The sequence below is a fragment of the Typopeltis vanoorti genome, chromosome 13 (assembly GCF_054136105.1).
Source record: "Typopeltis vanoorti isolate ZY-2024b chromosome 13, IOZ_Tvanoo_1.0, whole genome shotgun sequence".
NCBI lineage: Eukaryota > Metazoa > Arthropoda > Arachnida > Uropygi > Thelyphonidae > Typopeltis > Typopeltis vanoorti.
In genome coordinates, this window is record NC_143561.1 from 123,377,036 (window position 1) to 123,401,681 (window position 24,646).

At 35.6% G+C, this 24,646-nt stretch overlaps 1 protein-coding gene across 1 annotated transcript in view; it reads left to right on the forward strand.

The window, feature by feature from the left end:
* LOC150100509 (uncharacterized) overlaps positions 1–24,646 on the forward strand; it is a 1,094,033-nt gene that overhangs the window by 1,004,138 nt on the left and 65,249 nt on the right. Inside the window, exons 36-37 of the mRNA XM_090402670.1 lie at positions 12,566–12,710; positions 21,692–21,928. Of these exons, the coding sequence (XP_090258796.1) occupies positions 12,566–12,710; positions 21,692–21,928 (382 nt within the window). The remainder of the gene's footprint in view (positions 1–12,565; positions 12,711–21,691; positions 21,929–24,646) is intronic.

Sequence of the window (24,646 nt, forward strand, 5' to 3'; positions counted from 1 at the left end):
GGTAGTTGGCAGTAGATGGCACTGTTGTAGATGATGAATGTAGTTGCGGTTAGTGAAGTGGTGGAGATGGAGAGTTGTAGAGCAGGTATCCTCCCTCGATGAGTGTTTGGACTCCCTGGAGGTGTTATGTAATAATAATAATTATAAAATTATAGAAATTACAAAATTTAAAAATTATAAAAATTACATACATATAATAATAGTATTTTTTTTAATTCAATGATTTTTTCTTATTAAAATTATGATTATACAGTATGCATTTACAAAATGTTTTAAACAGTGAATTTCACACAAATTTTCCTGTTCTTGTAATGAATTAATAATAGTTACTGTAGATGGTAATTTATGCTGTTGAATAAGATTACATTTTTTGTAACTGTATTTATAGTATAACAATAAGTTATATACATTTTACAATTTTTGCTTTTAATGTATTTACGCGCTGTAACTACAGCACTTCAATGTAATAAATGGATTTTTTTTATTTCTGTTGATCTCAGTTGAGATGTAATATCTCAGCTTGCATCTGTCATCCTCAGATAAGCTTATTCACATGTTCATTGCCAATCACGCGATGCGAGTTCTCACCAAACGGCCGATCACGCGTTATCGCGTTGATGTCGCTAACTAAAATAAAAAATATAAAAAATTTGGCCACTACACGAAATTCCAATTTTCAGCTCGGCAATGAAAGTGTTAAGAAGCTTATCTAAGGATGACACTGGTTAGCTATTTTTTTATCTATTTGTTTGCCATGTTGGAAGTAGGCTGATGTTTGAGATATCAAATGAATGATCTGAAAGTTCTGATCAAAGCGACGTTGCTGATATATTCTGGTGTTAATACATCTGTCTAATAGTTCACATTCGTTTTTGTTGTGGTCTTCTTTTGAACTAATTAGGAGACTTTTTTTTTTTTTTTTCACTGTGGCAGCCTTTCTGTGTCTTCTAGGCTTTTGATTTGTATTGGTTTTGAACTTTGTGACTTCCTTAAGAATATCTTGGCATCTCTGATCCACAAAAATTGGTAATTTTTTTCTGTTTTTGCTTTTCTTGCTTGGTACAACAGATTTTGGTTGTATGATGTTAAATATTCAGATAGGAAGATTGGCGTATTGTCTTGCAATGCATTCATGCCCTTGGAAACTGTTTTTTTTCTGTCTACTGACTTTTATGAGATTGTCTCTTGTGGACTTGCTTGTAAAACAAACTATGACTGATGCGGGCCGTGGCAAAGCTTGTTTTTTGCTCTTCCTGGGAATCCAATTTAGGGTCTGAATGTTGTTATGCTGTAAAGGATGTCAATTGCATGGCCTAATTTTAAAACTACTTCTCTGAGGTTTTCTGTAGTTGCAGTTTCAGGAAGATCGTTTATGACAAGATCCTCTATATTGTTGCTGATTTAAATGTTCGTCTTGTAGATTTAGGGAATTAAGTTCTTGACGGAGTTTGGATGTCTCTTTCATCAAATTATGTTGCTTGTCAGTTAGTGCATTAACACTAATTTTGATGTCTTTTACCATTTGCAAGACTTCTTCCACTGCTAAATTATTATGTTTGACCAAATCCTCATATTTTCTAGTTTTTTTGTTATTTGTTCATTCTGTTTATCAAAGAGTTCTTGCACAAGATCAACTAAGCTGAATTTATAGCCTCTAAACTTTTTTCTATTAGTATATTTAAAGGAGTTCAAATTATAGGACTCACCTGTATTTTTTTGTCTGTTCAGTTCGTTGTCTGATTTTGCCTCTGGTATGATTGGCTGTGTTTCTTTTATCTCCATGCAGAGTAGGCACTTTCATTCCTCGCTTGTTGCATTGGATTTACATTGCCAGGTTGTTTTTGAAAGGCTGGCATATGTAAAGTGTAGATTTCTACAGCATTATTTACAGGTTATATGATTTCCATCGGATGATAAATCCTTCAGGTATTTGATGCGCTTCATTACTCACCTTTCTTCCCTTGAGCAATTGTAGTGTGATTGTAAACATGGCGACATCCTTTGTTCTTTTTATTCTTCTTAGCAATTTCAGTGAATTTTATATCAGTGTCTTTGGCATGACGAGTATAATTACTTGGGAACACTTTCAAATTAAAAACAGGAGTTAATACCACTTTAAAAAACAGGACCAGCAATATCACCGTGTGTCCGTTCATATGTCTACACAGCACCCTCGAATGTTAATAAAATGTTAATAAGAAATAAGAAATGTTAATAATAATAATAATAGTGTGAGGAACAAACAGCCATGGCACCTGCCTTAAGATGTAGGATCTCCTTTCGTTGTAATCACTGCAGCAATCCTATGGGGCATACTTTCCACAAGCGTAGAAAGTATGCTCAAGACCATTCTTCCTGTAGGCATGTAATAAGCTCCTTGACTGTTGTGGGGCAGATGTCCCTTGACCTTACCTGATGCTCCAATTTATCATACAGATGTTTAATAGGGTTGATATTAAGCCTTTGTAGAGGCCAGTCAAGTGTTGTGATATTTGTGTCCAAAAACCATGGAGTTGCAGCAGCAACCTTATGACACAGTGCACTGTCTTGTTGAAAGAGACAATGGTCAATTCCATAGAAATGCCACAATGTAGGAAGCATTGCATTGTCCAGAATGTTCGTGACACCACAAATAGAGCTCTGAGGCCAAACCAGAAAATACAGGACCTCCAAAACCTCCACCTCCAAATTTCATAGTTGGGATTAAGCACTCTGGTAAGAGATGTTCACTGGGCATCTGCCACACCCATCAGTTCATTCAGGAGATTGTGTATCATGTTCGTCACTTAATAGCACAGCTTTCCAAGCTTCCAATCTCACTGTACACGCTCTTTGCACCAGAAGATGACACTACAGTTGGTTCAGATAATGTGGGGATTGCATATTGTGGTTCTAGCATGAAAACCCATGTTGTGAACCTCGATTCTAAAGGTTTTTGTGCAGATTCGTGTTCCACTCAGTGCCTGAAAATGTGCATTCAGCATGTCAGTGAATGAATGGCGGTTTTTACATGTTGTTCTTTGTAGCAGCCTTTGGTCACATTCACTGAGTGTGGCGGATTGTTGACTGTGGGTAGCACATTTTGACACAGTTGACTGTGGGTAGCACATCCTGAGATGAAAGCCCTTTGCTTTCATCTCAGTATGCTATCACTGACTGGTTGACCTAGGATGGCTCAATTTGTCAACAATTTGCCGAACATAGGCCTGTAACCCATTTCAAAGTCCGTCAGTTCCCTTCTCACAGCCAATTCACCTGGACACAGTTGCACTTACTTTGAAGCATCATATTTCTCCAATTTATACTGGCTACAAATACGTGACTCATTACATGACACAATGCACCTTGCCCGTGGGGGGTGTCTGTTGACTTCTTTCCAAGCTGTGTGTGTGTGGTATGATTCTTCTAATGCACAGCATTCATTGTTATTGGTTAACTGATTGTATTCTGTCTCTTTGAATTACTTGTTCATTCCATAATGATGTACTGTTAGTTTCGATACAAAACATTTGGACTAATTGCATTCAAGTTTTTTTTTTTTTTTTTTACTTTGTCTAATCTGTTTCCCCTCTTGATTACCCTAAGGAACATTATCCTTCATATGGTAGAGGAATTTATTAAACTAACAAAATTGGGGAAGTTATCGATTTTATAAGGTAAGGTATGGTAACCCAGATTGCCTTCCTTAAAAAGTGTCATGATGTAAAAATTACTGCTGAGCCTCCATAGCTCAGCAGTAATTTTATAATAATATTACTAATTATATAATCTCAAGTAATGAATATTCCAAGATATTTGAAGGAAGTGGCACTTTTAAATTTTAGATTTCTACTTACATTTAAATATTCAGTTTTATCCTGATTAATTTGTAATCTTAGTTTTTCAGCAGCAGATTTTAGTTTTTTAAATGTTATTTTAATGTCTTCAGCATTTTCTCCAACCAAGCATATATCATCTGCATATCCTAATATTACTGTTCTGTTTGCATTATCTTTTGCAGTTTCTTGAATACATTTTTCAAATGGTAAATTAAAAAGGATGCGTGAAAGTACATTTAATTTGGTCTTAATGTCAAAAGGTACAGATCTGATTCCTTTCACCTTTGGCTGTCAGCAGTGCAAATTTTCATTAAAGATTATCTTATGAGGTATTCATAATTCATGAATGATATCATATGCTTTTCTAAAGTCTAAATAAAATATGGACCTGCAGATTATATTCCAATTATTTTTCTAGTATCCAAGTTTAGAAATCTGGTGAGCCGCTAATTTATTTCTTCAGAGTCCTTCTTGATATTCACCAGTATTTTCTTCTGCATAAAGTAAGATTCTTTTTAGTAATATTGGATAAATTTTCTAGCCTGCTGACAGTAGCATATCCCCCCTCCAATTTTCGCATTCATTTTTGTTTCCCTTTTTTATATAGAGAAGATATCTCTTCTTTTTCTCCCTATTAATTTACCAGCTTAAGTACATGAGTGGTTAATTCACTTCCACCATATCTCATGAGTTCAGCTATTATTTCATCAGTCTTGTGCTTTTTTTTTTTTTTTTTGAGCTGCTTATACTTTCTTCTACTTCAGCCAGTGAACAAGTATGAAAAGTATTCTCTTTAAAAGACTCATCACTTTAAAGATTCTTCACAATTTAGGAGTCCCCCCCCCCCTCCACCTATTTGCTGTTTCATCTCTAGTGGCTAGTGTTTGTCTGCCCATTGTTAACAAACACTAGATTATTATTATTATTATTATTCCGGGCAGCTCCAAGGAGTCGACAGACTCATCGAGGGAGGCCCTAACATCATGTCAAGAACAACTATTCAACATTCGCACAGTATCTATCATACCTCGCCTTGAACTCATTCACGGTCATAGCACCCACAACAGACTCTGGCAGCTTATTCCACTCATTCACCACTCTCCAAGTAAAAAACCTATCTCTAACACCCCTGCTAACCACATTCTTGCCTGGCTTCCATGTATGGCCCCTAGTCCTCCCACCACCAGTCGTCTTCTCAAAAATATCTTCTGGATTAATCTTATAGAAACCCATCAGTAATTTGAATGTCTCAATCATACCACCCCTTTTCCACCTATCGACCAATTTTTGCAACCCACAAATATTCAACTTGTTCTCATAAGGTTCATTCCACAGACCTGCTATCATCTTAGTCACTCGTCTCTGGATCCTCTCCACCTCCTCTCCATTAAGAAGAAACCCTGGTGCCAATATCTGGGCACAGTAATCTAAATGGGGTCTTATCAAGGCTCTATACAGAGGAACAATAACTTGTTTGTCTCTGCTTGTTAAAGTATTTTTCAGAAGCCAAGTGATTTGATGAGCTGATTTAGCCACTTTTGCAATGTTCCCCCGAAACTTCGATTCCCTATCCACCAACACTCCCAAATCCCTGGCCTCATCAATCTCCTGGAGTACAGTTCCACCAATGTGATATACTGCTGCTTTCTTTTCACCCCAAAATGCATAACCTTACACTTTGCCACATTAAACTGACATCCATTTTCCCTAGCCCAGTCCTCCAAACTATCCACATCATCCTGTGAAATTTTGACATCCTGTGCACTCACAATTGCTCTACCCAACTTTCCGTCATCAGCAAACAAGTGAACACTTCCTCTCAGATCCTTTCCTATATCATTAATGAACAAATTGAAAAGTAGTGGTCCAAGAACAGAGCCCTGCAGCACACCACTAGTCACAAGCCGTCTTTTGGACTCCACTCCTGGATAAATCACTCTCTGGTATCTCTCCATAAACCACCCTCCTATCCATCTCACCAACCCTATATCCAACCCATCTGCCCCAGTTTACTGATTAGAGTTCCATGTGGTATCCTGGCAAGGTCCAGTAGAATCGCTGTAAACCCATTACCCTTATCTATTTCAGTCGTCACTGTGTTATAAAACGTGAGCAAGTTACTGAGGCATGATCTACCCTTCACAAAACCATGTTGTCTCCCATACAATATCCCATTTTCATCTATCCAATCCTGTATTCTTTTCTTGACTAATTTCTCCAATACCTTGACAACGATTCCTGATATGCTAATCAGTCAGTAATTTACAACAGCTGTCTTGGAACATCCTTTATGCAGTGGAACTATTTTCCCCCCTCTTTCCACACCCTCGGGACTAACCCAGACCCGAGACTCAAATTAAACAAAATGGTCAAGGGTACTAACAATTCTTTGGCCACTTCATGTACGACATGAGCTGGTATACCATCCAATCCCACAGATGTATTGACATTGAGGTTATGCAATAGACTACTCACCTCCACTTCATTCACCACAATTCCCGTATAATCTATTGGTTCATTCATTTCTGCAATGTCACCACCTGGATGATATATTCTTGCAAAGTGCTCACTCAGTAACTCAACTATATCAACTGATTCAGCTACCTCCCTACCATCGACATTCTTTAAAATCATTCTGCCATATACATTTTTTTCTTTTACTAGCAACATATCGAAAAAACTGTTTAGGATTCTCTTTAGCCTGCATGGCCAATGTTCTTTCGTAAAGCTTTTTTGCTTTTCTTACCACACTCGTTACCCTTCTGGCTGTGCTTTATACTGTTCATGTGTGCCTGCTGGTCACCTTTCTCCTTAAATTCCCTCCATAGTTGTTTCTTTTTTTTATAGCTCAAGCTTAATGGTGTTATTCATCCATTTAATCCCTACTTGATTTATTATTCGGACTCTAGATATACAGTCAGCCGTTGCTTCATGCAAACACTTCTTAACTGCACTATCAACTTCTAGCCCTTGCAGTTGTACATGCCATGGCGCTGAACCAATCAAACTCCTAAGCTTGTTATATGTACCCTGTCTTAATTGTAAATTCCACACCTTTAGCCACCTCCCAAGTCAAGACCCTATGATCACTCTCACCAATTGGTTGCAATTTGGTCATATTTGTTACAGCCAAATCCTCCGATGTAATTACTAGGTCAAGCACTCTCTGACCCCTAGTATTTTCCATTACATGCTGTCACAGATAGTTATCCCTTAATAACTGCATAAAATCCAATTCCTTCTTCCTGTGTCCTTTCCTCACTCCAATCAATGCGACCATAGTTGATATCTCCCATAATAATTACCCTCTTTCCACTCATTTCTTCTATTTGCTTGTGCATACTATCTCCACCATCTTTTCCATCACCTGGTCTATAGCAGCACCACAATCTCCCACCAAATGGCCTCAAATGTGTTCTTTTCTCTATCCTGCAATTCAACTGCTATTCTCCTTGGCTGCAGCTCATCGGCTATCATTAACAATACTCCTCCCCCCAATTTTATTCTCCCTGTCATTCCTGAACACAATATATATCCATCACATTCAATACCACTAGCTATATCGTCTACAGTCAGCCATGTTTCACTAATGGCCAAAAATTCTTCCTTCTTGTTCCTAATGCTCCTAACTTTAGTGTACAAGTCCCCATCCCTACCTTGATGCCTTATACTAACTATCCCATGCTGATTTGTTGTCCTTATTTGCTTGGGCATATTATGCTCATTCATACACTCAACTGCCTCCCTAAGGTCTGCATATCTACTCCCCCCCCCTTAATAAATCTAGTTTCCCTGATTCTGCACATCCACTTCATTCAACAACACTTTTTCAAGTCTCCTTACACCGAATCCATTCAAATGCAAGCCATCCATCTTATATAGATCTTTTCGTTCATTAAACTCACTCCACACGTCCACAAATTCCACACCACTCGTCATACATAACCTACGCATAAAATCATTTGCAATTATGGCCCTCCTTTTAAACACTTCACTGTCATACTGCGGCAAAAGACTGATTATCCTAACTCTCTCACTCTTTTCTTTTGCTACCTCAAACAATTCATTTAGGTCCTCCATAATTTCCATTTTATCTCCTTTCAAATCATTCGTACCTGCCAGAACAATCATTTCTTTCATCTTTTCCTTTTGCTCTCTAATAGACTCGGTTTCCTTGATGGTCACACCAGGTTGGTACGATTTTGTCAAATCTTCTACTAACACACCTCGTACTAACGAATCTCCATACAGCACTCTCTCTCCTACAGTCAATTTGTTTATGTTCACACTCATACTCTTATTTTTCCTATCATACTTTTTATTATTGGCTGGTACACTCAGTAGACTTTTGTTCATACCATCATTCACACTTTCTACATTCACGCCCTCACAGTTCTCTGGTACAACCTTGCCATTTCTTGTCATATCACTATTTTCTTCATTCTGAAGTTTGACAAAAATATCGCACTCACGACCTGAAATACACTTTAATTCCTCATTTTCCTTACATTTTCTACACACATTCACTCCTTTATTTTCATCTAACCATACTCCAACCGCACTCTGCAAAGCGTACATTTAACAGATAGTACACTGAATAATCTCCTTTATATTACAGTTATTGAATAAAGATGGCAAACCAATTTTCTTTCTTACGGGAGCCACACTCACTTCTATCTTATTTTATCAGATTAATAATCGAAACACCAAAAACACACAAATAGACACACTAAGATAAGCAAAGCATACAAAACTACGTAATATTCAAATAAATTTGTCAATCATAACTTAAAATAACGCTTATCTTATCAGGAGCTCTCAACAAACACTACAGGCTACGAATCCCCATAGCGGCCAACCCAGATACAGGTTGATTATTGTTGTTTTCATGTGTGTCCCCATTTTTTGGTTTTTAATTTTATTATTATTATTATTATTATTCATGCCTCCATGGAGTCAAGAGACTCATCATGGGCGGTCTTTCTTAAGAAACACGGAGTCTATCATACCACTCTTTGAACTCATTAACCATTCTTGCTCACCACTCTCTCTCAGGCAATGCATTCCACGGTTCAATCACCCTCCACTCAAAGAAACCACTCCTCACCCTCTTACTCACAGCTTCCTTTCGTAACTTAAAGGGATGGCCTGGCCCCTTGTCATGGCTCCTTCCTGCTGTTCCAGCAAGCAAAAGAACTCCCCAATGTCCATCCTATAACTGCCTCTCAACAGTTTAAAAGTCTCGATCATGTCACCTCTCGTTCTTCTATCCACCAAACTCTGCAGTTCACATTCCCTCAGCCGATCCTCATAACTATCATTGTACATTCCTGAAACCATCTTTGTTATCTGCCTCTGTACCCTTTCCACAATTTACCGTGTTCAAATCCTAGGGACCAAATTTGAGAACAACAGTCTAAGTGTGGTCTGATCAGGGTCTAATACAAAGGAATGATAACTCTTTTATCTCTGCATGTCAGCATCCTTCTCAGTATTGCAGCAATCCTCTGGGTTACCTTCACCACCTTTGCAATATGCTCCTTGAATTTCAGTTTTATATCAATCATCACCGCCCAAATTTCTTGTCTTCCCTACTTCCCCCAATACAGCTCCTCCAATCGAGTATGCAGCCTCCCATCGATGTATCCCAAACTTCAGGACTTTACAGTTTGCTGCATTAAACCGATACCCCCATTCATTTGTCCATCTGTCTAGTTTATTCAAAACCTCTTGGGGCTGCCATATCTGCACTGTTACTGATAACCCTTTCCAGCTTCACATCATCCTGCAAACAACTGAATGTCCCCTTGAAATCCATTGACAATGTCATTGATATAAAGGTTGAACAATACAGGTCCCAGTATACTGAGCCCTGTGGAACCCCACTTGTAACCTTCTGCTTCCTTGAAATTGCCCTACCATACACAACTCTCTGATACCTATCAGACAGCCAATCCTGAATCCAGTTGACTAACCTGACATTTAAACACATGTGCTGCAACTTAAATATCATCTTATCATGTGGTACCCTGTCAAATGCCTTTGCAAAATCCAAAAAAAATGGCAGTTATATGCCTTTCCTCATCAACTGCTCTTGTCACTTTATTATAAAATGCAATCATATTACTAAAGCAAGAGTGCCCCTTAACAAATACATGTTGATTCTCACAGATAACATTACCCTCATCTTCCCAATCCTGTATATAGTCCCTCACTAATTTCTAAGACCTTAACATCTACTGATGATGCACAAACTGGTTGAGATGTCAATCACAACAGAACAGACACCTCAGGTTTGGCACATCATTTCTCAACTTTAAACCATGCAATAGATTGGGATAAGAGCTCCACGCCATATATAGAAGAGGATTACAGTTGTTGAACGTTTAAAGAAGCTGCAGTAGTCCTACAAACAGGATGTAACCTTAATCGTAACCATGGGGTTATATTGAAGGACATGTGGAAAAATCTGATTAACTCATTAAGTTTAGCAGAGCTACATTATGCCAAAAATTATGTAACACGACTTTGTAATAATGACCGACTCTTCATGTGTATCATGTCACGCGAGCCTTCCAATTTTGTCTAACTGTTGTTAGCCATTACTTCATCATTCCTTTGTTTTTTTTTGCATTTACTAGTAATTTTTTACCTTCTCGTCTTGACAAAGCTAGTCAGTTACAGCTAGCGAAACTAGTAGACTTTTTTTTTATATACTATGTGTATTAAAACCTACGGTCTTGTAATCCAAATAGTACGTGTTAATCTTAAAAAGAAGACCAAATATAACTTTCATCATGATTATATCCTGTTGTGGAATTTTTTGAGGATTAGTTCCAATTTTGCATAGAATTTATCTTTCATTTCCTGTTCTGTAGGTGCATGTACCTTAATAAAGGTTATCCTGAACCATTTTGCTTGTACTCTTAGCATGCACCTACATCACTTAGGTGAAAGGATGCACTCACTTATCATGCATCCTTTCATTAACATCCCCAGGCTGATGCTATTTTCCTTCTGTATGATGATTTCCCTCTGGATGTTGTGAACATATTTGAATTCATTATACAATCCAGATATTTTAGTCGTAAAAATAAGTCTGTAAACTGATTGATCGTTACAGGCATCAGAACCCTTTGTCTCCATCTTTGGCTAATTATTATTTCAACCATTTACCCTCATGGCCTCCATCTGAGTTTGCTAGATATATTTGCTTTCCATTTGGCTTCATTCTGAAAATGAACTAATTATTTTACATCAAATCAACAGCCTAATCCATGCAGTCACTTCATTATAGAAAAGAAGAGTTCTGGGAGTTTGCTCGTTTTGGACATCCTACTTGCCCATGTGGCTTCTGGTACTTTGTTAGTCAGTGTACATTGGAAACCTACCTTTATTGGCTGATATATTTCAAAGTTCTGCTCATCATCCCTTCCAAAAAATGGGGGGGTTTTCAAACCTGTAATTAACAAAGAACATAACATTTATTCTTATTCTTCATTCCTTACAGCAACAGCTTCTCACCATCAAAACTTTAATGGAATCAAATGGCTACAATCATCATCATCACATTCAACTGTTAATGCTCCTAAATTTGTGCATTGAATGATACTTCAGAAAAATTCAGGGTTCCAATTCCATATATTTCTACCATTTCCAAACCAATAGGCAATAGCCACATATTTTCCTATCAATATACAAAATTTTGTCACTGTCTCTGGCTGGTGTTTATTCTCCATATAATGTAATCTAACACACTTTGGACAAACAAGCTGTTCTGTAGCAAAAACGAATTAACAAACATCAGTACCACATTGAATATCTCAATTCTGTGTGCAACATAGGATTGAAATCAAACAGTTCTTTGGATCAAGTCCCACCTTCTCCATTACAAACAATTTTAAATATGAGTGTCTCTTCAAAGAAAGTTCTGATCTGATACCCTGTTACATCAGCCTAATTTGAATCAGAATGATTCACACTCTTTCTTCCCTCCCCCCATAAGTTTGGGAAATTCCCATTCGTTTGCAAAGATCAGAAATGGTTTATTATATATATTTGATATGATCCTTCTAGCATGTGATACTTGTTCTTGCTCTCTAAATTGCTTGTTTTCCAATAATGATCTACTATAGTTTCAATACAAAATATTTTGGCTAATTTTATTAATGTTATTTGTGGTGTCTGACATGTTTTCTCTGTTGACTCAAGTGGTATTTGGAATGTAGCGTACGAAGACAGATAAGGAATGCAATTTGCAGAGACTTGCAAATAATAGATTTGGGGGATTGGGGATTATGACATATAAGTTGGTAAGGGATTTTTATCAGGTTAATATAGAAGACATTTTTCATAGAATGAGAGAGAGAGAAGAGAACAAAGACTAATTCATCCCTGGAAAGTGTATAAGATAGGTGTAAGCAAGTAAGGATACAGATGTGTTTAAAAGCACAGTTTGATGCAATTTGTGTATGACAATGTGCACCTCCTACAGTGAGTCTTGACTCCAAGGAGGTTTCAGATTGAAGATAATAATAATATCTGTCAATAGCTAGGTATTCAAAATTTGATGATAATATATTTTGAAGACCATTCAAACTGATGTTATTGGAATCACTTCCACTGGTATTTCATGTTAATGAATGTTTCTCATGTTTCATTTTTTTTTTCTTTTTTTTTTTCTCATATTTAATTTTATTTGACATTTGACACATGAAGTAATATTTAATTTTGAATTTTACTCTCAGGGAATTAATGGATTTCCTGGATTACAAGGTTTGATTGGTGACAGGGGAGATTTTGGTCTTCCAGGACTACCTGGGGTAAAAGGAGAAAGAGGTGAACCTGGAATAAATGGATATTTTGGATTACCAGGGTTTCCTGGACCAAGAGGTATGCTTTTCTTCTGTAGAAGATTATATTATAGTGAAGTTTGAGACAGAGAAATAGAAAAAATATTGAATGGAATTAGAAAAGGTATTGTAATGCAATAATTGAATAAATCTGCTATAGTTGTGTATGAATAATGAAGTAATAATAAATAATACATTAATTTATGAAGCCTTTTGGCTCTTTATTTTAGTAAATACTTTCCGCACTGACCGAAAGTTCACTTACGAAAAATACACCTCTCCGACACTTCAAGTTCCTTAGTACTGAGCAAGTGTTTTTGCTCTTTTAAGGTTTCTGCCTGGTCCCTGAGGAGAACCAACCAGTTCAAAACAGCTGTCAGGCCAGTGAAATCTTCTCAAAATGGACCAATAGAAGGTGAATATATGAACGCTTAGCAAGCAATCATGTCTCCTATAAGGTCCGTGATACGGCAACTTGTAAATGCCGGCAAGTGTATTCCCATAAGATCTCTGCTCAAATTTCGTATGGAACTTTCATAGTTACTGCATTTGACTTTGAAATAATGCTGGATTTTAATATTCGCTTGATTCATATACAAATGAAATGATAAAATCCTTTACACTATGAAACTTATGAATGCAACTACCATGTTAGAGCAATACTTTAGTTTAATATAAACCAAAATATACACTTGACGTTTCAACCTTCACATTAAGATCATCTTCTGGAGTATGCGAATATATAAAGAAACAATCTACACTACAATCTACATGGCATGCTAAAGTTACTGATCAACCATTAAAACTATTTGTCTGACCTCGGGTGTTAAAAAAAAAAAACCTCACTACATCAAAGCTAGAGTCCTGTTATTATTATTATCTATTAGGTTACAAAGTTAAATTATGTTCGAGAGTGACATGTTCATACAGAAAATAATAGATAAATAAATAAACAGAAAAATAAAATTACTTATATAAGTATACATATAAATTGCAACAACTGGTATGGATAGTGGCCAATAAAAGATGAAAAATTGCTTAGAGTCCAAAAGTCAGGGTTTGCTGGAAACTAAGTTGGCTGAATGTGTGCCATCCAAATTCTTGGGATGGCCAAATTTTTAAGTCCCCATTATTATTAAAATTAGAGTGGTTAATCAAAATTCCACAGGCTTCTTTAAATTTCCGTTCATACCAAGTTTTTGTATGATGCAAAGAACAAGTACCTTTCCAATCAATTCAATGTAGGATGTTAAGAGCGTGATCTGAGAGTCATGCTTCACCAAAATTATTATATTTAATATGTTGTTTGTGTTCTTTTTTACGGATAGGGATTGTACGTCCAGTTTCCCCAATATAAGGTAAGTTACAGATGCAATAAATTCCAGGGTGTGCCAGAGGTGGGAGAGGATCCTTAGAGGTGTTGAATATTAAATTAAGGGGATAAAAATCCCTTATTATTTTACAGCCAGTATGCAAAACTCTGAGATCGAAAACTACAATCTAAGAGTTTCATGCCGAAGAACTATTGGCTAATCCAAGCATAAGTGAACACCTGGTAGTACAACACCAAGGCAACTCAAAGCAAAGGTGGAGCAAGCTCCCTCACTAGGAGATGTAATATTGCCCTACATTATGAGGAGAGGTCACTACACAGACCGGTTTCAACCTTTTTTGAGGTCTCATCAGTGAGTATGTAGACCTGGATGACCCTCAAAGTTTAAGTGAAAAGAACTTACATACCTTCACTATACGAATACCAGAAAGATGTGCCCATATATTATAACTAAGATAAAAAGCCAAACGGCTATTTTTTCTGGTGAAGTTAATTAAATTAAGGGGATAAAAATCCCTTATTATTTTACAGCCAGTATGCAAAACTCTGAGATCGAAAACTACGATCTAAGAGTTTCATGCCAAAGAACTATCGGCAAATCCAAGCATAAGTGAACACCTGGTAGTACAACACCAAGTAAAATAATAAGGGATTTTTATTCCCTTATTTTAATTAACTTCGCCAGAAAAAATAGCCGTTTGGTTTTTTAAATTTTAAGGGTGGTTTAAAAGTGCCATTAAGATTATAATGATTTTACTGTAATCTATATTACTTTTTGATGAAGTTTTAAAAGAATTTTATTAATAGTATTTTTGCTATATCCATTATTTATAAATGTATTGCTAATAATTTTTAATTCTCGTTTAAGAGCTTGTTCATTAGAGCAAATTGTCATAGCTCTATTTTTGAGGGTGTGGATGATGCCAAATTTTTGCAAAGGGTGGTGATATGAGTTAGCATGTATATATTGGCCTGTGTGTGTGTGTAGGCTTGTGTATCCAGGAACAGGAACAAGTTCTGATTTTCAATTACAATAGTAAATTGCAATTCTTTAGAGACACTTGTGACATTAAGATTATAACATATAAACATGTTTACATGAGAATATTATATTTTAATTTTCCAAATATTTCGGTCTGAAAATAACAGACTAAGGTGGAATACCAACAATTGATCATTCAAAAGTAGAATGAGCCACGTGATGTTATATCACTAAGTATTAAAGAGAGGAAAACATTTTTTATCAGAGTAATGATTAAATTAAAGATATTAATTCACAAATTCATATAATAATCTTAATTTATAAATAACATTTGACTAATGTAGGAATTAAGTCTTAATTAAAAAATTTTTAAAAAAATTAAAAAAAAATTAATGTGTTCTATTGGTGCATAACAAGTTCCTTGTAACTGCAATCTATCCTACTTTGGACAAACAAGACGCTCTATAGAAAAAAAGAATTCAAGAACATCAATCATACATTCAGTACAACAAATCCGATAAGTCTGGATTAGCTCAGCACAGAATGGAGACAAGCCACAACATCCTCTGGTCCAAGACTCGCCTCCTACACAGGTGTCGCCTATAAATTTGAATGTCTATTTAAAGAAAGTGCTGGGGCCTTACTTCAACACCCAAACTTGAATTGAAATGACCGTATATCTTTATCAAAAATTTGGGAAAGTTTAATCAGGATAACACATTAATTTTATTTTATTTTTTAAATTAAGACTTTTAATTCTTACATAGGCTAATGTTATTTATAAATTAAGATTATTATATGAATTTGTGAATTAATATCTTTAATTTAATCATTACTCTGATAAAAAATGTTTTCCTCTCTTCAATACTTACCGATATAACATCATGCGGCTCGTTCTCTGTTTGAATGATCAATTGTTGGTATTCCACCTTGTTAAAAATTGTTCCTATGTAGCCACTGAAGATAGTCTGTTATTTTCAGACTGAAATATTTGGCAAATTAAAATATAATATTCTTGGTAAATGTTTATAAATCTTTGTAAACGTGTTTATATGTTATAATAGTAAATTGTATGCACTTATGTTGTTTGTTCAGATATCTAAGGAATGTGTTTGGCAGCTGTGCGGCCAGATAACGAAAACATCGTCAACATATATAAGCCAAACTCTAGGTTTTAGAGTAAAGGAATCAAGATCACTTTGCTCAAAAGCTTCCATATAAAAATTAGCAATTGAGGGGACAGTGGTGAGCCCATGCCCATACCTTCTTTTTGTAGGTAAAATTTATTTTGCCACACGAAGTAACCAGAACATAGTATTTGGACAAAGAGAGCCATAATATCAGGTGGAAATTTGTTCTGTAGAAGAAGAATTGTGTCACTGATTGGACATTTGTGAAAAGGGTAGAAACATCAAAACTGACTAATAAATCATCTTTGCCGAGCGTTAAGTTTTTAATTTTGTTTATGAAGTGTTGTGTGTTCTTTATATAGGAGGAAGAATGATCTACCAACTCTGGAGGGTAACACTAATTTCTTGGCTAGGTGATAATTAGGGTTGTCTATTTCCTCAACTATAAACCGAAGCAGAACGTTATGTTTGTGTACCTTGGGAACACCATATATTCTGCGAGAACGGGCATAATGGGATATTAGTTTTTTAACTCAAAACATCGAGCGTATATTTTGGTTTATATTAAACTAAAGTTTTGCTCTAACACGGTACTTGTATCCATAAGTTTCATAATGTATTCTGATCACCATGTAAGCATGAAAGAAAGAGTTCTCATAATTCATGGAGATGTCACTCACAAGTGTTGCAATCATTGCATACAGCTTGCAAACTATAATCCGACAAACAGGATAAAAGAAAAAAACTGAAATTACTTAAGTCTGTCACCTCTTGGCTATCAGACACGGTTAAAAAACTAATACCCCATTATGCCCATTTTCCCCAGAATATATGGTGTTCCCAAGGTACAGAGCTGTAACAATTTGCTCTAATGAACAAGCTCTTAAACAAGAATTAAAAATGATTAGCAGTACATTTATAAATAACGGATATAGCAAAAATGCTATTAATAAAATTCTTCATAAAACTTCATCAAAAAGTAATATAGATTACAGTAAAACCATACCACTCCCATACATTAAAGGGTTATCAGAAAAAAATTAATAGAATCCTACATCATTATAATCTTAATGCCACTTTTAAACCACCTTTAAAATTAAAAAAACATATTCAATGCTTCCTGGTTGCTGGGCTGTCACAGCACATTGGGGCGTCCCATTGGTGATGGATGAGGGGGATAGTCGGTGGCACTACTTTGTAGACCTCCCAGCTAGGTCCATGGGACTCACTAAACAACGACAGCTGCGGTCCTGCATTCATATTGGGGATTGGATGATTCTGACAGTCCATTCTGTAAAAACTGCTGCTATGTAAAGCACCATGTCTAAACAGAAAAGAAATAAAGCCTGGGTAGTCTCAATATGCCCGGAATGGTGGTATCAGGGTGATGTAGCAGGCCTTCCGGTATCATCAGTCTGTGACTGCTATAAAGAAACTCAATGCAGAAATTACTCAAATATTGCTACTTGGAATGTAAGAGGATTGAATAAATGTGGGAAATTGGCTAATGTGATGAGTGAGATTGAATATTAGTATACTAGGAATAAGTGAAACCTTTTGGAAAGGATCATCAGATTTTGAGTCGAAACCTCCAAATGGCAAGATATATATATATATATATATATATGTCAGGTAGTGAAGTATCAAGGAGAGGTGTAGCATTCATTGTTGAGAAGAAAACTAATAACAACATTATCCATGTAATCAAAGAATAAAATAGAGAAATGGCAATTCTAATGAAGTCCAAACCTAGAGATATGCTGATCATTCAGATATGTGCTCCTACAGAACTAAATGAGGAAGCAGAAATATATAACATGTATGATGAAATAGAATGGTGTATAAAGGAAGTTGGAGGCAAGAAAAATCAAGTTGTTTGTGCTATGGGCAACTGGAATGCAAAAGTTGGATCAGAGAGAACATCTGCACATGTGGGCCCATTTGAACTTGGAATTCAGAATGAGAGAGGACAAAAACTGATTGATTTCTGTAACAAGCACAGTCTCATCATAACTAACACTTATTTTGAGCAAAAACCAACAGCAAGATACACATGGGAGTCCAGATGCAAGATACGAAAATTAATTAGACTATATTGTGGTCAGTAAACATTATTTCAATGGAATACGGAACTCAAAGGTGATGCCAAGTGCTGACTGTGGATCTGATCATAGACTGGTCTTAATGAAGATGAATATTTGCCTGCAAACAATAAAAATTAAAAGAAGTCAATCTCTAAAATGGGATCTGTAAATGGTACAAAATCCAATAGTAAAATCAAAATTTAATGAAAATGTTTCAGAACTGCTGTTTGTACAGTTGCAAAATGAAAATGAACCCTCTCAGTGGAATAGACTACAAGCAGCTATCATAACATCTGCTAAAAACCACATCAATCAACAAGAAGAAAGAAAGAAAAAACCATTGATAATACAAGAAGTAATCAACCTTATCGATGAAAGAAGAACATTGAAACGAGGAACAAATGAAGAAGAAAGATTAAGATATAAAACATTGAATAAAAGAATCAAACAGTTATGTAGAAGATTGAAAGAAAATTGGATAAATAGACAGTGCACTACGATAGAAGAATTACAAAATAGGAACAAAACCAGAGAAGCATTCCTGAAAGTGAAAGAACTGAATGGAAAAGCAAAATACACAATCTAATAACATCTAGGACATAGATGGAAACATAATCATTGATAAGGAAAAGATAAATAGAAGATGGGTGGAGTACTTATCAGATCTCTATGATGACGATAATAGTAACATGATAGATGATTCATGACACATTAAGTTAAATGTAACAACAGATACCACTCTACTGACAAGAAAGGAGATAGAACATGTAATTAAGAATCTTCCTAATAATAAATCCCCTGGGTGCGATAATATCCCGGCTGAGCTGCTGAAAGCTTTGACTGACAATAAGAACAACTGTTTAGTGGAATCCATTCAGGGCATCTATAAAACAATACAATTACCTGAAGTTTTTACATCTATCTCATACCAATTCCAAAGAAAAAAAATGCACAAAATTGCAAGGATTACAGAACTGTGAGCCTAATATCCCATGTATCTAACATTATTTTAACCATTGTTAATAAACAAATTGAAAGAGCCTTAATTGATGAATTGAGTGAACAACAGAAAGGCTTCAGAAGAGTAATGGGAACCATTAATGCTATCCTGGAACTAAAAATACTAATAGAAAGATCACTTGAAAGAAATAGGAACATTTACATATGCTTCATAGACTTTCAGAAGGCCTTTGACTGGGTAAAACATAATAAAATGTTCAATATATGAGATAAATTAGACATAGATGATCATATACTTAAGATTATAAAAATGATTTACACCAAACAGAAAATGCAGCTGTTTAACTCTGAGGCTTCTGCAGTGAAATAAAAAGAGGAGTTAGACAAGGTTCATCCTTTCACCAAACCTATAAGTGAGACAGTGATGAAAAATATTGAAAAACAAAAAATAGTAATTAGTATCAATTGTATAAAATACAACAATCTTAGATATGCTGATGATATCATTTTAATATCAGAAAACCCGAAATAAATTAATCAAATTACTGCAGCTACTAATTGAAGAAGGTAAAGAATTTGGATTAGATATAAATGCAAAAAAAAGGCCAAATTTATAAAAATCTCAAAAGAAAACAGATCCGAGCCAGATATATTCATAAACAATATGAAAATTGAACATACAACAGAATACAAATATTTAGGCACCTACTTTACTGCAGATGGAAAGCAAGATAAAGAAATAAAAATAAGAACAGCCATAACTAAAGATGCCTTCTGGAAAAATAAAGATCTGCTCAGAAGTTCTGTGGATATTGAAACAAAGAAAAGAATGATAAGAACATTGGTGTGGCATATGGAAGTGAGACCTGGATATTCAAGAAAAGAGTAAAACAACAGATAATGGCCTTTGAAATGTGGTGCTATAGGAGAGCTCTGAAAATCTCATGGACAGAACATGTGACAAATACAGATGTCCTACAGAGAATGAGAACACAGGGATCTTTACTACAGGAAATGATCCAGAGAAGATGAGATTGGCAGGACATGTACTTAGAGGTTCAACAGTTTTAGAAGGAAAGATTACAGGAAAAGGATCAAGAGGCAAAAAATGAAGGACATGGCTTGAAGATATAAGATCATGAACTGGATCACATGGTTGTGCAGACACAAAAAAGAAAGCCACCAACAGAGAGAACTGGAAAGACATGGTGCTGCACCCTCTCACTGAGGAAGCTACATGAAGAAGAATTCAATGCCTCTAAGGATCCTCTTCCCTTTTGCACACCCTGGAGTTTATTGCAACTATTGCACCTGTAACTTACCTTATATTGGGGAAACTGGACGTGCAATCCTATCCATAAAAAAGAACACAAACAACACATTAAATATAACATACCTTTAAGGATATGTGCTTTGCATTATGGGATACTAGGGCAAGTGATGAGAAGTCATTAGCTTCTACATATGAGTTGCCCTAGTCCTGATTATATTTCAGGCACAAGGATGCCAAGTATATAATTTCTTGGTATCTTTAATTTAGGGCAAGTGAGTGGAACTGCAGTGTAATGTTGTGAAATATAAGGTGTTCTGAAATTTGGTAGTTAGGGTTGAGATGCAAAGTGTACATATGGTGGAGAAATTCTGGAGGAGGTAAATTAGAGAGATCTGAAAGTGATGGTAGACAGAGAACTAAGCTTTAGGTATTGCATTGCACAACTTATGCACATCAGATTATGCCAAGCACTTTGACATGTAGAAATAGAGATTTATAGTTTCATTGAATATAGCCTTCTTTAGGTCTTATAGATTATTGTATACAGATTTGGTCACTCAGTTTTTATGAGGATCAGGATATATATATATTGAGAGAGAGAGAGTGTCTAGTAAAGATTATATTAGAGTAGTAATCTGGCCTTTAGAAGACAGACTTGCAGTCTCTCACAAATAGGAAGAGAGTAGATATGATTGAGGCAGTATAAATTTGGTAAGGTTTAATGTAACAAGTTAATGCAGAAGAAATTTTTTGTACGATAGAAGACTGGGGTAGAACAAGACACCGTCTCTGGAAACTGTATAAGGAGGGTGTGGAGTGCATGGAATGTGGTTGGTGAGTGAAATATGTTACCTGAAAATGTGGTGGATACATTGGATAAGCTTTGTGTGTATGTGACAGTGTGTACCTCCTGCAGTGAGTCTTTTGACTCAGTGGAGGCCTGGTATTAATAAAAATAATAATCAGGGCCATTGTAACCACTAAACAACTAATACAGTGCCTAAGAGTGGCATATTTCAAGGACAGCAAGTGTGAACATACCGAACCTATTTTTATATATTGTAATTTAATTAATTTTACAGTTAAAATATGTCTATATCGATGAGTCTTTGGACTCCATGGAGGTGTTGCATAATAATAATAAAATATCTCTGAATGAAGCTTCTTATTTAGTTTCTTTTATCCAGAACTAATATAAAGCACTTAATTACTAGGAAACATTTATTGTTTATTAACTTTCTTTTTTTCTTATTTTTCAGGAGACACAGGTGAGCAAGGGGAACCAGCCCAAGTGAGTGATTCACTAATTTTATCAGGACCAAAAGGAGATACTGGGCTTCAGGGTACTGCTGGACCCCCTGGAGAGAGAGGCCCAATGGGTGATCCTGCTGAAGATGGACTTCCAGGTTTGAGAGGTGAAATTGGTGAGAGTGGCTTACCAGGTTTGCTTGGATTTGGAGGACTTAAGGGATTAGCTGGAGATCCAGGCTTGAATGGTCAGTAATTTTCTTAAATAGAAAAATATATGTGTATATTGCTAGTTTAAAGTGACTATAGATAATGCAATTGTTTGTGTGGATAAGATCTTTATGAGTAAAAGTTTTTTTGCATATTGGATGTGAATGTAATGCCAAAGCAGGTTATGACAGATAGTGTCATAACCTTCCAAGACTTGGAAGACCCTCTACAGATCCTCAAAGAATAAACCTTGAAACTTGACTGAAAACTTAAAACCATACTAAAGTGATGATTATTAATTTTTAAAAGTGCTCCCTCCCTTCATTCATAAGTGAGTAGCAAATGGCCATCTATTGTTCCTGAAACTTTCAAATTTTGCATGCTTTAAAGATTTGTTTGTTAATCTTCACCCAAGAATTGCTATTGTAATCAGTTAAAACATGATAATTAATGCTATCATGTTAGTGTCAACAGCTAATACTTGCATCTTAGAAATGCATTTACAGATAATAGAAACTAAATCTAATGCCATCCCAAATGATTGCCGATATGAACATAACTACTACCATTATTACTGTTACAAATTTCTGCCTATATTTATGTTGTTCTGAAAAAGTGTTAACCAGAAGTTAATAGGCAGTAGATGACTTTCGTCTACTGCCAAAGAGATGATATCACCTAATGTAATATCATCTCTTTGCTGGTTGAATGTTTGAAGCAACCAGAAACTATATATGAACTCTAGAGCAAAAATCCAGTTTGCTTTTCTCCAGTTTTTTCCAACATCTGAGTGGTTTTTCAGAATTAAGTCAGCATCATGGAGAGATCTGACATTTTAACATTCTTCAGGGGGACAGCTTTTGAAAGAACACTTATTCCAAAGACTAGTTATTGGACTGAATCTATGATAATCAGGAGTTTTAGTGGTCAGATAGTGAATAATCTTATTGTCACTGTTCTACTAGATGTGCTGCAGAATGGAATCTGACAAAAGTGGGATATAGGAGGCATTCCCAAGGTCATGATTAGCAGAGGAATTGGGTGAAATATTTCATATATACAGCCTTTATGAAGAATCTGTTACTACTGCATATTCCATATTTCACCCAATTTCAACTCAACTAAAAACAAAACATGAAAAATCAAGCAAAGAAAATCAACATGCAGATAAAAACAAATCCTCCGAAGCCTTTCAGATTCACTTCACAATTATACACAGTTTTAGTTCCACCTTCGATAATGCTTACTTCTGCTTACAGTCTGCAAAACTGCACCTGTTTTTCCTAGTGGAAACTCAATTATCTCAGTTCTTCAAGCACTATCATCTAAGTTTTCCTAATAGCTTCAAACCAGATAGAAAGTTGTAGTCTGCAGTCATTAGGATGCCCTATTAAAATACAGTCAATTGCTAAAACATAATTACAGCATTCATAAATTGGCATGCCATACCCCTCAGTTGGAAAAAGTGTGTAATGTGACTGCGACCTATGCAGAGTTAAGTAAGAACAATTCCCTCTCTACAATTCCTGGATTAATTTCAAGCTTAACCTGGTATAGTCTGTTAAAGATCTCACCATTTAATTTTTGTTTTATGATCTCCTTTCAATCAGCATAAAAAAACAAGCTGATCTCTGCATTGCATGCATCCTTATTTCCCTTGATCCTGTGATTACTTGGAATCCAACATAGGTAAATGTCCACAAAATCTCTAATATGATGTGATAAATGATCCCAGAGTGCAAGCACTATATGTGGCTGGTATAAGGGACTTTTTAGTGACCACTAAAGAGACATCTTCAAGAGTTAAAAAAAAAAAAAAAAAAAGATGTCTCTGTAACAGAGATGAGCTATTGAAAGAATTAAACTGTTACAAATACATCTTTGTTCTTTCATTTCATTAAATATCTAGCACCTAAACCTAAAGGCAATTAGTCCTACGTCCTACCTGTAAATTCTCATAGGTCTGTTAATTGCATGTTTTTCTCAGTTTATCTATCTCATGCGATAAAAATCGGAGGTTCCTGGAAACTCAGATTTTATCATCATACAAAACATGTGCTGCTTCTGTAATGAGATATCCATAATAATGCTATACAGTATAAACAGCAGAAGTGAAAAATGAGTCATCTCCTTAAGGACATCTCAACAACTTATCAGATTGGGATCAGACAAAATCTCAAAAGAAAGAATTCGATAAATTATTATAAAAAATTACATCTTGGTCCAAAGAGACTACTAGTCATGTTTCGGAACCCCATATAACTATCCTGGATATGTGGGATCCCCAAAATTCAGAAAATTAACACCGGCTTTCATCCAGTAGTAGACAGCACAGACAGCCCTGCCTATAAACTGGCCAAAAATTTATCCAAATCACTTTTCTTCCTTGCAGACAACTCTTCCTTATCTATTAAAAATTCTCTACTCGTTAATAAAAAATGTAACCTTGACAGATTATGATATTGTGGTCAGTTTTGATATTTCTTCACTGTTTGCTAATGTACCTTTGACAGAGACCCTTAACCTCATTAAGCCACAATATCCCCTGACATAATTGAATCATTCAGATTCATCATGGATTCCGATTATTTCTTATGGAAAGGAAGAAAACATACAATCAGTTGGATGGGACTGCAGTGGATTTCCCTCTTCCTATCCTTGCCCTCCCCATCTGACTTCTATATTGGAACATTTAGAAAACCAAGCACTCAACACAACCACACCTAAACCTTATACTGTGCTATGTATTTGCTATT